Source organism: Xenopus laevis, chromosome 8L, assembly GCF_017654675.1.
Source record: "Xenopus laevis strain J_2021 chromosome 8L, Xenopus_laevis_v10.1, whole genome shotgun sequence".
NCBI classification, from domain to species: Eukaryota; Metazoa; Chordata; class Amphibia; order Anura; family Pipidae; genus Xenopus; species Xenopus laevis.
The window spans coordinates 16,792,143-16,808,860 of record NC_054385.1 but is presented as its reverse complement, the minus strand read 5'-3'; the positions used below and the strand labels follow the sequence as shown (position 1 = coordinate 16,808,860).

The 16,718-nt window shown below is 41.0% G+C and overlaps 1 protein-coding gene across 4 annotated transcripts in view; it reads left to right on the top strand.

Moving 5' to 3' along the window:
- The window catches only part of dennd1a.L (DENN domain containing 1A L homeolog), a 442,273-nt gene that overhangs the window by 215,264 nt on the left and 210,291 nt on the right, over positions 1-16,718 (top strand). For all 4 annotated transcript variants that reach the window (XM_041572481.1, XM_041572482.1, XM_041572483.1 and 1 more), the window contains exon 10: positions 11,946-12,046. In XM_041572481.1, the coding sequence (XP_041428415.1) occupies positions 11,946-12,046 (101 nt within the window). The remainder of the gene's footprint in view (positions 1-11,945; positions 12,047-16,718) is intronic.

The following is a 16,718-nucleotide window of genomic DNA, read 5'->3' as shown; positions in this document are numbered from 1 at the left end:
AGTTAGCGGTTAGGTACAGTAAGGTGGACACAATAACATATCAGCCTATGAGTAAGTGCCCCTATAGGCACGAAACGCGTTAGGTCTTCATGTCCTAATACATTTTTCTACTTTTTACATTTGTTTCTTTATTTTTGGAGACCCTCACACCCTTTGGATACAGTGTTTTTGGTTTTTGCACCTTGGGACTGAGGTGAACTGTGAGTGTTTTTCTCCTTATTATTTCTTCTATTATACATTTTTGTATCTTTACTCATTTAATATTTATTTGTTGAGTGGTACCATAGATACTTTTTTGTGGCAGTAGCACAAACCAAAGTATTTTCAGGACACAATAACATACCTAAAACTTGATGAACAGGGTTTCCTTGTCCTTTAACTTAAGATTTCTAAATAGGGATGGGAGAATTTGACTCGTTTCGTCAAAAAAAAAATTGACGCCCGTCTGTTTTTTTTTTTTTTGCACTACGCCATACACGCGTCAATTCCGCGGCGAAACAAGGCGAAAAAATTTGCCCATCCCTATTTCTAAATCTTTTAACTTTTTAATTCAATTTCTATAACACAATATACATTTACTTATATACAATATACATTTACTTCTAAATGAAAAAGTCTTTACTTTTCTTAATCTAGAAAAGAAGAGAAATATATATTTTTTTGTATGCAGGAAAATGCTTGAGCCTGCCATTACCAAATAAGTATAGTTCTATGTAAATTCCTGACTTGTATCGTTATTAACCCACAGCAAGACAATGCCGCATTTTCAAAGGATCACATCAGAAATAAGCATACTTTAGAGTGCAAGACCAACGAAATCCGTAACAGTAAACCAGTTTTATTAAAAAGCCTAGACCTTGCATAACACTGGCCTGCCTGTCAGGGTAACACAGAAGAAGCCTTTGCTCAAAAACAACCAGGTAAACGTGAATCTGGAGGCCAAAAACATGTTTGTGACCCAGTTAAGATGTATAAAAAGGTTGTCAAACCAAAATAGAACTTTTAAGCTTGAGGGGCAGATTTACTAAAGGGCGAAGTGACTAGCGCTGGCGACAATTTGCCAGCGTTTCCGCTTTCAGGCACTTTGCCGATTTTACTAATGGGCGCAGACATAACTTCGCGAGCGAAAGAGACAGACGCTAGCGCTCATTCGCATTCTATTGCTAATTTTCGCTTTGACGAATGGACGTTACTCCGTTAATTCACTAGGATGCAGATTTTACTGAACGTTACCTCTTTCACGAGACTTGCCTTTGCCAGCTCAGACCAGTTGAAGTGCATCAGAGTGCATAGATCTTCCTCAATCTTTTGTTACTTACATCATAGTCCCAAAAAACGCTGGCGTCTTTTCCTTTTTTCAGAGTGATAGCCTGCAAAAGTCCTTAAAATTTTTTGTTTCCCCCCTACATTTCATTACATATGGCACATAAACTATACAGTGGCCACATGTGTAGGGCAATATAACAACTTTATTTTATTTTATTAAGGTTCCCTGGACTTCTAATTTCCTGAACGAAGACCTCTAACGAAATAAGTAGGGCAATGTTTACAAACACAAGCCTAGACAATATTAAGTGGCTCATGCACAAAAACCAAGATTAGAATGGTCCACTTAAATCCCCAATCTCACTCCAATGGAGAATAGCTTCCATAATTTTAAAACTAAGGTTCACAGTTTCATCTGACGAATTTAGGCAACCTGTAGCAAATGTGCATGGCAAAATAGGCCAAAATCAATGTGAAACAGTGTGCAAAACCTGTACGTGCATATTTGCTGCAGATGTATTATTAGTTGAGGTTAAGCTTCATGTAGAACCTACTGAATCATAATAAATCTGCCCCTTAAAACTGTTGCATTTATTGAATGGGATTTTGCTCAAATGCAGTAGTGAACATAAATGACACATTTATTTGTAGACACATTTTGTTGAATTTGGAATTGGTAAATATATCTTTTTACCAAACTGCGAACCTTTGCTTAAATTGGTTTTTTAAGTAATTTCAACTTGAGACTTTTTGTTTACATCTTCTTATATTGTTGGTACAAGGATAATAAAATTACTGTAGAAAAGTGTGCAAATCTGGTACATACATAGGGGCAAATTTACTAAAGGGCGAAGTGGCACTTTGCCGATTTACTAACGGTCACTGGCGTAATTTCGCTAGCAAAGGAGATAGACTCTGGCGCAATTTTGCACTCTAACGCCATGCAAATTTTTGCTCAGGCGAAAGAGCGTTACTACGCAAATTCACTACGTTTTTATTTTACCTCTATAAGCAGACTTGCCTTCGCCACCTCAGACAAGGCGAAGTGCAATGGAGTAGATGGGACTTACTTGAAATTTTGTTGAAAATTTTTCTAAGTCCCAAAAAACATGTACTTGCAAGATTTTTAGTGCTAAAAAAATTGAATCGTAAAAAAATATAAAATTTTAATAAATTGGCCCCGTGGAGGCCTATTTATTAAAGGTCCAATTTTAGTGGTTTTAGAGGTTTTTGAAAACCATGATTAAATTCTATTGGGGGAATGTAATAAAAGTCAGTAACAGAAATAATATTCGCAATGTGAAAAGTTCAGCAAATTTTCCTTTGCACGAATTTAATATAGCTTTTGCGAACCCAGAAACTGTTTAGTGACCACTTCTTACTGAAAAAGTTGTGTGCTCCAAAAGATTACGATACCTTCAAGCACTTCTTAAAAGTGGGCAATGCGCAATGAAAATTCGCAATATAATAACAGTTTAAGGAAGAATGTTACATTGCAAAATCCAAATTTTTATTCTTATTTGTGCGACTCATTCCCCCATATCTCTCTAAAAGTACAAATTCCATGAAAGTTATTAAAAGATCCGAATACAAAAAGGACGAATGAAAATAGCCACCGAAAATCACATGAAGGTTTTGATCTCCGAAAACCTCTAAAACCACGAATGAAAGGCTGATCTCTGCAAGAAAAGAAAGGAGACCTCCACTGACTTCTACAGACCTCAACTAAACTTTTACTTACCGTACTTTTGAATTAGTAAATTAAGGGTTTTTACACTTGCTAAATTACGGAAAAATCATGGTTTATTTAATTATGAAAACAATTGTTCATTTGAGCTAAAAGTATGATTCAGAGAAATAAATGATTAGTGATGGGCGAATTTATTTGCCAGGCGCGAATTTGCGGCAAATTCCCGCGATTCGCAAAACCACTGCGAAAATCCGCCAGCGGATGTGCGCCGGCTTCCAAAAAACAGTTGCCGGCTTCAAAAACGAGACGCCGGCGTTGTTTCGTGAATTTTTCGCCATTTCACGAATTTCTCGCCAAATTCGCCCATCGCTATAAATGATAAATAAATTGGCCTGACAGGGAATAAACCAATTTTTTAAAACTTTGACATACCTGAAATTTACAAGTTAAGTGATCTACACAATTATTGTATAATGAGAAGGTGCTGCTTCCTTTTTGATTTTGCCACCTTTCATTGTGCTGTTACAGTAAAATGTTTTTTTTCCTTGAGCATATTATTCAGCTTAGATAGACAAACAGACACACAATCATATTCAGACAAATAAGACAAAGTTGTTATAAACATATAAAATGTTAGCTCTGTATATTGCAAACATCTCCTTACTGACTATATTTATTGCCTGAAGATTTACTCTTGTGGGCTGTGACTCTTATTACTTCTTGGGGCTTGCGGTATAAAAGCTGGTCAATGTCTTGTACAGCTCAGTGGATATTTATCTGCTGTCTCACCTTTATATTCAATAATGAATGAAACATCTCTCTTGCCTCTATTGTTCTGTTAAAGAAAGTAAGATGAAAGAAGCTGTGAAATTTGCATTTGTATCAGCCAGTAAAGGAGGCACGAGGAAGGCTCTTTTTGCATGTTTTTGATCTTTTCTTCAATTTTTCTGAAAAATGCTCATTTGCTCTTTTGGCCTTGTGCTCTCAAGAAAGCAAGCACAGTTAAAGCCTCCTTCATGTCCTTCTTGTAAACTTATATTTTTAGTTTTTCTTTATAAAAGGCAATATACATTGCAAATGGAACACTCAACATTGCATAATATCAGTATTACAAAAATTGCTGTCTCGTGGGCATTCTGCAATTAGGGGTTGCCACCTTTACTGAAAAGATTACCGGCCAGTGGGGGGCGGGCACAAAAAGGGGCGGAGCTATGTGGTGTGCCACAAAAGGGGCGGAACAACATTGCAGCGATGTCCACAGCTATGGAAAAAAGGTAAGTTCTGCGCGAATTAGGGGCAGGCCAAGGGCTTTTTTTAAAGGGTATTACAAATTACCGGCAACTGCATTGCCGGTAAATTTGCAATACCGGCCCTGGCCTTGGCAGGTGTTTTACTGGCTAGGCTGGTAAAATACCGGCCGGGTGGCAACTCTATCTGCAATGAATATGATGAGGGGTCCAAATTATATAAAAAAAGAAAGGCATAAATACAAAAGAGAATACAGAAAAAATAAGGAGGAACATTGCAAATGACTAAAATGCATATGTATTGGATGCTTATAATAACAATGTGCATATGCCTGTGAGACAATCGGCTTTTTTTGCAGCTCTAATAGGCAGTTGGGGGCTGGGTATTATAAATCTACCTACAGTCCTACGGTCGGACAATGCAACTCCCATAGGTCCCAAATGTCCTTATATTGTTCCAACCTATTGTGAAGAGTGGCAATGCCAACTAAGAATACCTTGTTGGTGTTACCCTCTTAATTATTTACGCCAGGGTAGGTGCAGTTGCAGTTTTCCATTTGCTTGCAATGGCCAATCGTGTTGCTGTGAATATCCGATTAACCAAGTTTTGGCCACTTTTAGAGCGAATTTCCACAGGTTTCCCCAATAGCATTGTAGCGGTCCAGTGGAATCCGTCGAGAAAAAATCTGGCTTAGGAAATTGCCTATTTCTCTCCAAAGGAGCTGGATAATCGGGCAGATAATGCCAGTGTTCCTTGTGTTCCAAAACCTCTCCAGAAGGTCGGGCCCATTTATCCATATACTTATGTCTGCCCTGAGGTAGAGTCCTACAGCGGGTCGGGTACCCGCGGGTTACCCGCAGAAACCTGTGGTACCCTGCGGGTTGCTGGTAGAAGTTGCAGGTGTGGGTATAGATGCGGGTCGCCGGTTCTGCGGGTCACGGTTTGGCCACGGGTCTTCTCAATACCAATATTTACTCCTTTTTTTCTGGTCACGTCTACTTCTGATGACGTCACTTCCGGTTTGTAATGAGAGCACCTCATGTTTTACTCCTTTTTTTCTGATCACATCTACTTCCCATGATGTCACTTCCGGTTTACAATGACAGCACTTCCTGATTATTGATGGTCAGCAGTTCGCGGGTACGGGTTGCGGATAAGGTACTTGCGGGTCAGGTAGCGGGTCCAAGCAGGTAAGAATGCGGGTCCGGGTTGCGGATTGCAGGTTGCGGGTACAGGTCGGGTACTGGTCCCAAAAAATGGACCCGCGCAGGACTCTACCCTGAGGGCTATCCAATGGAGAAGTGAATATATTGTAAATGGTTGAAATTAGACCTTTTCGTGGAAGCCTATTCTTGCTAGGATTTGAAATGCTGTTGGGGAATGAGATTTCGCAAAAGTTGCATATGGTTGTATAAAGTGGCACAGCTGGAGGTATTCATAGTGCTTTAGACTGACGTGAGGGGCCTTGTCTTTTAGCTTCTGGAACGGAAGCACTGAGTGATCAAAAGGGTCCAGCATCTCACTAACAGTATGAGCATGGATTTCCCTCCATATTGTATAGAAATAAATGGCCATGCCTGGAGGGAAGCTTGGGTTCCATAGATAAATTGTATTTCCAGACGAAGAAATACCAAGAGACCAAGTTATTTTTACATTTGAGTCTTTCCCAAAGACAAGGTGGCTTGTGTTATTTGAAGCAGGGAAGTGAGGATTTGTTTGGCCATGGTGATAGACCAGATTGCTGAATTGAGATGGAAGTCTACGTTCACACTATTTTCAATTTGGGCCCAAATGAGATGTGATGACCAATTTGACCATGCGAGTAACTGTCTTAATTGTATAGCTTCATAATACTTCTGTATGTTAGGTACACCCAGAACTGCTGACAGTCTTCATGTTCTTCTAAACTCATTGTCAGGTAGTAAAAAAAAAAAAAAAATATGAGAGTAACAGTCATTTTCTAAGATTCCCCTCTGGCAACTGTTGTTTTTGAATTGAAAGAATAAGCATGTTTTCTTTTTATGTTAATGCTTATTTCTAGGAGCAGAGTGCAGCTCTAAGGGCCACTCTCTTGCGCATCTTGCTCTGCCACTTGCATCCCATGGAAATGACCCCAAAAGTGTCTGCAGAAAGAAGGAGCCCTTTGTTAGGGAGCATCAGGAGGCACAATCCCTGTCCATTAGGAAGGGACTCGCCTGCTCCTCCTGGCACAACAAGTATATTCAATCTGCTGCTAGGAGCAGAGTGCAGCTTTCCCTAGTGTCAGATGTTTGTTAGATGAACACTAAGGGGCAAATTTACAAAAGGGCGAAGTGGCTAATGCTATCGAAAATTCATCATTTCGTTACTTCGCCGATTTACAAATGGGTGCTGGCGTAAATTCACTAGCTAAGTGGACCTACTCTAGTGCTATTCCGCACCCTTACGCCAGGCGAAGTTGCGCTATGGTGAAGGGACGTAACTACGCTAATTCACTAACTTGCGGATTTTACTGAACGTTACCTCTTGCGCCAGACTTGCCTTTGCCACCTCAGACCAGGTGAAGTGCAATAGAGTAGATAGGGCTTGCTTCTAAGTCCCAAAAAAACGCTGCTGTCTTTTACTTTTTTAAGGGTGATCGGCTGAAAAAGATCGTAAAGCTTCGAATTACGGAAAGGCCATCTCCCATAGACTCCATTTTATCCAAATAATCCAAATTATTTAAAATTATTTTCTTTTTCTCTGTAGTAATAAAACAATATCTTGTACTTGATCCCAACCAGGTCCGGAATGATAATTAAAATAGGCCCTGGCATTTCAGGTACACAGAGGCCCAATCAGCCCCCACCAGCCCACTAAATACTCACTTTCTATGGGACCTTATAGCAGCCCCTCTGGCATTTGCCAGAACCCACAGATTGCCAGTCCGGGCCTGATCCCAACAAAGATATAATTAATCCTTATTGGAAGCAGAACCAGCCTGTTGGGTTTATTTAATATTTAAATGACTTTCTAGTAGACTTAAGGTATGAAAAATCCATTATCAGGGTCGGACTGGAGCACTGGAGGCCCATCGGGTTCCACACCTCCGGGGCACCTGGCGCGCATGCATGAATGCCAGCAAGAACACTGGCGCTCATGAGTGAACCTCGGCACAAACCCCAGTGCTTGGCAGATTGGGGGAGAGGGCCTGTGCCAGCGGGAGCACGAGGGCCGGGGGTCACCGGATTTTTTCCCGGTGTCCCGCTGGCCCAGTCCGACTATGTCCATTATCCAAAAAAACAGAGGCCCCAGGCATTCTGGATAACAGAATGTTTTGTTTGTCATTAATAGTTATTACTATACATTGGCATTAATTACCAAAACTCCAGTTCAGATAAACCATCCCTGGTACCTTGTAAGATTATTGCAGATCCTGGCACATCATCTTACAGCTTCCTCTGTATACTGAACCCTGTCTGTTCATCGTTTTTTTCTAACCATCCACAGGGGCTTGCTATATGCCTTCCAGTTTGCAGAAGCCTTTCATGGTTTGCCATTATCACGATTCTGCTTTTTGCATTTCATGTGGCAATGTCACATACTGTGTGTTTTCTGGTGCTTCCTCCTACAGAGGAATCTAACCTCCATTCAACGAGGTAATTAATGCCTTTCAAGTTGTCTCACACAGACAACTTCTGGCAGAATCCATTCATAATGTTTTGAATGTTGTGTCTTAAACGCTAAACAACGTGTCATCTGGCTGAATGAAAAATGAATAGTGTCTTAGGGCTTTAAATGACCAAAACGGCGGAGACTAGTAATTTTGTAAATTGTATTCTCCCATTTGTCGGACAGTCAGATTGGAGAGGCAGTAAATCTACTTGTATAAAATTAAGTGCAACCAGATAAAGGCTGGCAAAAAAAAAAAAAGAGGATGAATATGGGTAAGGTGAAGGTTAACTGTGATTTAAGACGATACATCATGCTGGAAAGTGGAGAGGCTAGATGGGTTAAGTGGTCCTTGTCACACAAGGCTAGTTATGCATTTCATTCCCACTGAACAGCAAACTTTATCATTATCCAAAAGATATAATTGTTCATTTATAAAGTGGAAGGTACATGCTGACCCTTATAGGTTATACAATGCAAAATTGGTGTGCACAAAAGTGCACTCAGTACACTATGGGCAAAAATCATGCCCTCCACCCCAACCCCCATTAATCTCAACATGTAGGGCACAATTTTAGACTTTAAGATAATACTGATTATGTATATATATCTATATAACTCTCTGATGCGTTATTTTCTAGGAGATCTTTCCAGAAACACGAAGGCATCAATTAAGGGGATTGAGTGGGGAAATACAGGTTTAATGAAAATATCTTTTAGAACAGAGTTGATCCAAATACTTGTCAGCATTCGGGAAGGCAAATTGTAGAGGCTCCATTTAGGGTTTTTTTTTCACCTTCTGCTGAAAAAGCTAGCAGTAGTAGTTTCAGTTGGGCAGAAAGATTGAATATGATGGAGACACTACTGTGTTGTTTTGTTTTTTAGTGAATAGCATTGATTTTATGGGCTATCAGTCTGAACAAGTTGAACAATTAAAAGTTGGTAATACCATGAATGGTGTGTATGGCTTATATCAGTGGTCCCCAACCAGTAGGTCGTGAGCAACATGTTGCTCTCCATTCCCTTGGATGTTGCTCCCAGTGGCCTCAAAGCAGGTGCTTATGTTTGAATTCCTGGCTTGGAGGCAAGTTTTAGTTGTATAAAAACCAGGTGTACTGCCAAACAGAGCCTCAATGTAGGCTGACAATCCTCATAGGGGCTACTAAATGGCCAATCACAGCACTTATTTGACAGCCCAAGAATGCATGTGTTGCTCCCTAACTCCTTTCACTTCTGAATGTTGCTCATGGGTTCAAAAGGTTGGGGATCCCTTGCTTATATGCTCCTTCTGTTTTATATTGAGCACAGTTTTGCCTATTGAGACGGGAAACTATGGGAACCCTGGAGCTTCTGCCATCTCCGAAACAGGTGGTAGTACCAATGCTCCCCCATTGGGCTGCAACAATCGCTGCACTCATGGTAATAAGTGACAATGATACCAACCAGCATCGGAACAACTGTGCCCAATTTGCAGCAAAGTGCAAGCACAGTGGAGACAATTGACACATCGGCCGAAATTGTGTCTGGCACGGCTATTCCTCGTGACCACAATTATGCTGGAATTATGGGGGAGGGGGGGTTGACTGCATTGTTGGGAGAAAACAGTTGCATAAGAAATTGCACTTTGCATGCATTATACATTGCTTCGGTAGTAGAAAATGAGTGCAGACAACTGTAAGAGTCTTATAGCTAATAGTATTTTCCTTAATTATGCAAAAAAAAATTTGTGGGATAACTACTGAAAAGTTTATGTATAAGGATAAATACCGTATTGTAATGTAATTATATTAATTAATTGTAATTAATATAATTAATTATAATTAATGTAATTAATGCAGTTTACAGGATCAAACCAGCATCAGCAATTAGACGATCTTACTTCTAGCCCATTGTGGATGCCAATCATTTGTAGCTGTTCAACTGCAGCTGGAGTGACAGTTGCAAATGAGCCACCTTTTTTGCTTGTTTTTTTGAAGAATGTCCTGTTTCTTATTGCTTCCTCAAGAGCTGGTTTCTCTGTTTGAAAGGGCACTTCAGACACTTAAGTAAACAACCATAACCAGAATGGCACATGATGTTCCAAAACTGGACAAGAGCCAAACCAATGCTTCAGTCAAATATGCATTACCATACCTCCCAACTGTCCCGTTTTTAGAGGGACAGTCCCTCTTTTGACAGCTCAACCCGCAGTCCCTCATTTGTACTGAAAAGTCCCGTTTTTCTCTGCACTGAACAGCCAGAAAAAGAAACAAAAGTTTCTAACTCAATTGGCTTTTGGCAGAGAGCCCAGAACAGTCACAAAAGAAGATAAGATACATTTGTAACAATTCAAATGTAACTAGATAAGCAATCATAAGCAAGTAATTAATTGTAACAATATAAGATAACATGTCCCTTGGGAAAAGTTATGGTGGACATACACGGGCTGATAAAAGCTGCCGACAGACCGAGTCAGCAGCTTATTGGCCCATGAATGGGGCCCCCTGACAGGCTTCCCCGATCGAGATCTGGCCGACTTTGGGGCCCCCTGACCGGCTTCCCCGATCGAGATCTGGCCGAAAGTTGGACTAAAAATCCCGTCGGATCGCGGCCGCATCTGTTCGTTGATGTGGTCCCGTGATCCGACCGCCCGTTACCGTTTGTTAGGATCTGATCATTGGGCCCACGATCGGATCAGCCCGATATTGCCAACCTCAAGGTGGGCATATCAGGGAGAGTCGCCAAACGAGTGGATCTCTCTGTGTATGGCCACCTTTAGACTCACAGCTTAAAGGGCAATGCACCTTCATTAGCAAAACTAAAAACTCAGAAATATGTTCAAACTTTCATAACCTGCCACACTTTTTTGTCCCTCTTTTTATTTCCAAAATGTTGAGAGGTATGCATTAGAAAGCAAGATGCTTCTGATTCAGGTCACTGTTGCTGTATTCTTTGTGGCTGTGGATTCAGGTGTCTGTGTTACACCCTTGGTAATCGATAAAGCATAAAGCTGAATCAATCACAGCTCCAAGCAGTAGTTTTAAACTGCAAAATATTTATTAGCAGTGTTTGCGCACTACATGTTTCGGGCAGAGCCCTTTTTCAACACTTGAAAAAGGGCTCTGCCCGAAACATGTAGTGCGCAAACACTGCTAATAAATATTTTGCAGTTTAAAACTACTGCTTGGAGCTGTGATTGATTCACCTTTATGCTTTATAGAGGTATGCATTACCTACAATAACTCAAATTGGAAATAATTAAAGTTTTTGTCTTATATTTTGCAAAAAAACATCTGCCGATGGCAACATATGGAATTTCGCTGCAAATCTATGCAGGGCGAAAGCATTCACTCATCACTACTGGACAGTTCTTGCAACCACTGGTGAAATTAGGCTGTGGTCTACAGTTTGAGAGTTTGCCGAAATCTAGAGCATTACTTTTTTTCATATTCTATATTGAAAACATATATGTATATTATTCTGGGTATAAAAGAACATGCCATTTTCCTTAGGCCAATTATGACAATATTGAATAAAATACACCTTCTACAATAGACCACTGCTTACCTTAGTACATTTAACACACCAGGGTGTATGCATTAGCAAAAACAATGCTTTAGTATGCTTAAAATACATCTACAACAATACATCTATGTTACAAACAATAACATGTACTGTACATACCACACGTGTTTCCGGTGCAAATTAGAAAATAGTTTAAAGCAGACACGTTCTACAATAAAAGCGAGAAACCCAACGTTTCGGAAAAACGCCTTTCTCAAGGTAAATACCTAAAAGAGGGACAAAAATCAAGTAGGGCATGTGGCAGCTGTTTGTAATTTTGTGTATTGTTTGTAATATAGATCATTATAGTATCATTTGTTTGTGTTCTCACTCAAATGCTTAGCTTTATTGAGGTACAACAAGCGTTATACAGTGTTTTAAGCACATTAAAGCATTTGCATATACCTTGGTGTGCTAAATTGACTAATGTGTGTATCAGGCTATTCTAGAAGCTATAGTTTTCAGAGGGAGTATGCAACCAAATCTACAATGATTCAGTATTACATACAGGGAGTTAGATTTGGGTCCTTATTTTATGCTTTATTAAAGGTTGTGTTCATTCCTACAGCTGACTGCCTGCATTCACGGATCTTCCGCCATGCTCTTCCCGATGTACTGGCAACATGTTTACATCCCAGTTCTTCCTCCACACCTGCTGGACTACTGCTGGTGAGTTTTAAGTGTTCCTTTGAATCTTAAAGGGATACTGTCATGGGAAAGCATGTTATTTGCAAAACACATCAGTTAATAGTGCTGCTCCAGCAGAATTCTACACTGAAATCCATTTTTCAAAAGCCAAACAGATTTTGTTATATTCAATTTTGAAATCTGACATGGGGCTAGACATATTGTCAATTTCCCAGCTGCCCCCAGTCATGTGACTTGTGCTCTGATAAACTTCAATCTCTCTTTACTGCTGTACTGCAAGTTGGAGTGATATCACCCCCTCCCTCCCCCCCCCCCCCCAGCAGCCTAACAACAGAACAATGGGAAGGTAACGAGATAGCAGCTCCCTAACGCAAGATAACAGCTCCCTGGAAAATCTAAGAACTAGGGATGCACCGAATCAGGATTCAGCCAGGATTCGGCCTTTTTCAGCAGGATTCGGATTCGGCCAAACCCACGAATCCTTTGCAAAAGAATACCGAACCGAATCCGAATCCTATTTTGCATATCACAAAACAAGGAAGTAACAAAATTTTCACCTTCCAACCCCTAATTTGCATATGAAAATTAGGATTCGGATTCGGTTCGGTTTGGTATTCTTTTGCAAAAGATTCGTGGGTTTGGCCGAATCCAAAATAGTGGATTCGGTGCATCCCTACCAGGGCTGGAACTAGGGGTAGGCAGAGTAGGCACGTGCCTAGGGCGCAAAGCTGAGGGGTGCCAGGCACGTACCTACTCTGTCGCCTACCCCGTGTCCGGTCCTGTGTCTACCTGACTGGCGACGGTAATTTCTGTTTTAAATGCGCTTGCACGCATGCGCGCCGGTGCGTATTTTCACGCATGCTCGCCGGTGCGTATTTCCGCGCATGCGCGCCGGCACACACTAAGCCGGCGCCGTGCCCGGCTAGGTTGCCTAGGGCGCCTGGCCGGGTTGGCCCGACTCTGATCCCTACTAAGAACAGCACTTAAGAAAAAGCCAAGTCCCACTGAGACTGATTCAGTTACATTAAGTAGGAGAAATAGCAGCCTGCCAGAAAGTAATTCCATCCTAAAGTGCAGGCACAAGTCACATGACTGGGGCAGCTGGGAAAATGACAATATGTCTAGCCCCATGTCAGATTTCAAAATTGAATATAAAAAAATCTGTTTGCTCTTTTGAGAAATCAATTTCAGTGCAGAATTCTGCTCGAGCGGCACTATTAACTGATGGTTTTCCATGACAGTATCCCTTTAACTAGAATATTTAAGTTCTTTTGTTTATGAATTAGAGCGAGGCATCAGTCTGCTGTACAAGAAATGTATATTCTGCATCAGATGTGTATGTACATGTAACAACATGTTTTAGGTTTATTAACATCTTTAAGGAAATAGATAACACTTGTTGCTTGCCCCTGGTGCTCTCTACTGATATTTCTGAAAACTCGAGATTCTTCATGCTGCGTACTTATTACAACAAACACCTTGCTACCTTGCAGCTATATAGGTGATAAACCCGTAAAATAGCTTATAGCTTCCCCGCTCTTGTTGCGGTGTCCTTTTCGACCCAAGGGAATGCATGAGGGGCGGTCAAGTTTGTTTCGTTGTCTGCAATACCGAGGAGCAATTTTCATCATATCATTTGCAAAGATCAATTACCGCTGTATGAATTGATTAGCCCTGTCAAGACAAAGTTGCACAAACCCCTGGTGACAATTCTGCCGCTATTTCTTTAAATTACATACACTTTTAATTAGTTTAATTGCTGAGTAAAGCAGTATCAACACAACAGAGTAAAGACATGTAAGTCAAACAGACACTGCAGGATTTCTTGATCCTGTAGCTCCCCATCCTCCAGCGAGAGAGTCCGCGCTGAGCTCTGTCCTATCTGTGCTGATGCCTCATCACATTTTATAATTAAGTTACTAAGGAAGCTGCTCAGTGGGAGATGTGGAAAACAGTGGAAGGTTCTCCCACTGCTCTATTTGTGCTTTTAACTTTCACACTAATGATGCAGCATGAGAAAAAAAAAAAACTGTTTGCTTGAAAATCAGACAGGAATTTTTTTTTTATTCCCTTGTATTTAAAAATAAGGTTTGTGTATATTTTATCTGAAGACGAATGTCTGTTTTATCCTTGTGCAGCCTAATTCTAACATATAGTAACATTGTTATTCTTTTTGTAAAAAGGCACGTGTCTCTGCATTTGAACCCCACATTGTAACATTTATATCAATGTCTCATTGCCCAATTGGAGAGGTATTCATACAGCGGTGTACCAAGCTGGCACCAACCTCCCACGAAAAAGCTTCAGAAGGTAGCGCAGCAGCTTACCCACCTCCATGCGAATGGTCGTGCTGATGCTAGGGTTTGAGCCTGCTGGTCTGGACTTGTAAACATGAGCACAATGTTGTGGGCGCACTGCAGGGGGCCCCCAAGTTTCCAGGCAAGAGAGCTGCTATTGAGAAAGCAAACCCTGCGATCCAGGCCCACTTGCTACTGCGGGGTCTGCTTCCTCTTTAGTTGCATCTTTAGTTTTCACATGAAGTTGTTCCTCCTTTCTTGCTATAACCATCTTTACTCTTCCTGAAAGGCTTTCCACTACAATTTTCTGTTAGAGTTTGCCTTCATTCAGCATTATTTAGGTTTGGAATTGACGATTGGGCCTATCTTGCAGTTGGTGTTCCAGTTTATCCCAAAGGGTTTAGTTGGGTTGAGATCAGGGCACTGTGCAGGGGAGTCAAGTTCTTTCACTTCCAACTCAAGCAAACCAATCATATAACAAGTTTACTTTGTGCAAAAACAAAGAGGAATATTTCCCAAACTGTTGCTATAAGAAGCACAGACTTGACATAAGGTCAGGCTCTACCCTTCTCTACCCCTCTACCCTACGCATCAGTTAATAGTGCCACTCCAGCAGAATTCTGCACTGAAATCCATTTCTCAAAAGAGCAAACAGATTTTTTTATATTCAATTTTGAAATCTGACATGGGGCTAGACATTTTGTCAATTTCCCAGCTGCCCCCAGTCATGTGACTTGTGCCTGCCCTTTAGGAGAGAAATGCTTTCTGGCAGGCTGCTGTTTTTCCTTCTCAATGTAACTGAATGTGTCTCAGTGAGACATGGGTTTTTACTATTGAGTGTTGTTCTTAGATCTACCAGGCAGCTGTTATCTTGTGTTAGGGAGCTATCTGGTTACCTTCCCGTTGTTCTTTTGTTTGGCTGCTGGTGGGAAGGGAGGTGGGTGATATCACTCCAGCTTGCAGTACAGCAGTAAAGAGTGATTAAAGTTTATCAGAGCACAAGTCACATGACTTGGGGCAGCTGGGAAATTGACAAAATGTCTAGCCCCATGTCAGATTTCAAAATTGAATATAAAAAAATCTGTTTGCTCTTTTGAGAAATGTATTTCAGTGCAAAATTCTGCTGGAGCAGCACTATTAACTGATTCATTTTGAAAAAAATTTTTTTTCCCCATGACAGGTATCCCTTTAAGGTTTTATTTGACTGTCAACAAAGAAAAACAGCCCCAAATCCTTGTTCTTCCTCCACACAAGTTCATAACTCCAGAGAACAGGTTCCCACTGCTGCAGAGTGTTAAGCTGGCCATAGACGCAAAGATCCAATTGTACGAATCATTGTACGATCATACTTCCCCATCTCCCGACCTTTAACTTATAGGGGTGCCCTGGTCACCAAACATTTTTTTTAACTTGTAGGGGGCCCTGACCACCAATTTTTTTTTTTTTAAATATAAGTAGGGACCTGGCACCACAGTTTTTTTTTAACCTATAAGGGGGCCCTGACCATCAATAGCTTTTTATAACTTATGTGTGTGTGGGGGGTTACCTTTTTTAGCACTGATGTCTGTGTGGTCTTTTAACTGTTGTGTAGAGTGGGCAGGATCTGGAGTCGGGCTTGGGGGCTTGGGTCCACCGTTGGCCCCCGAAAATTTTGTGATTTCTAATCCCTGTTTGTACAAGTCCATATCCTGGTTTGCTTGGAATTGTGCATGTTCTGATCAGATATATTGGCCAATATCGGTAAATATATACAATCAATTATATCTCACCTAATCTTATCATTTTGGGGCAGGAAGGCACTGGTGAGATATTAGGGTGCCTCTGTTGGACAAACCAGGTTAATGATGAAAGTGTTTGCCATACAGGCTATGGGCAAAGTTCGTTAGCTTTGGGACATGTGGCTACTATGCCACTTCCATCAGACAGCAGCCCTATACCACTTACAGTTAATCCCCCAGTGTAAAATGCAACTAAGCTTGCGATTTGTTTGGAGTGGACGTCCTTTGCCATATCTTTGGGCAGGAATCCCCAACCTTTTGAACCTGTGAGCAACATTCAGAAGTAAAAGGAATTGGGGAGCAACACAAGCATGAAAAATGTTCTTGAGGTATCAAAAAAGCCATTTGGTAGCCCCTATGTGAATGTCAACCTACATTGAGGCTCTGTTTGACAGTACATCTGTTTTTTATAAAACCAAAACTTGCCTCCAAGCCTGGAATTCAAAAATAAGCACCTGTTTTGAAGCCACTGGGAGCAACATCCAAGGGGTTGGAGAGCAACATGTTACTCACAAGCTACTGGTTGGGGATCACTGCCTTTGGGTGTAGCATTGCACTGTTTTACTGGGTAGTTGAAGAGGCTGTACTAGTATCTTGCAACCAAATTCAGTGATTTGC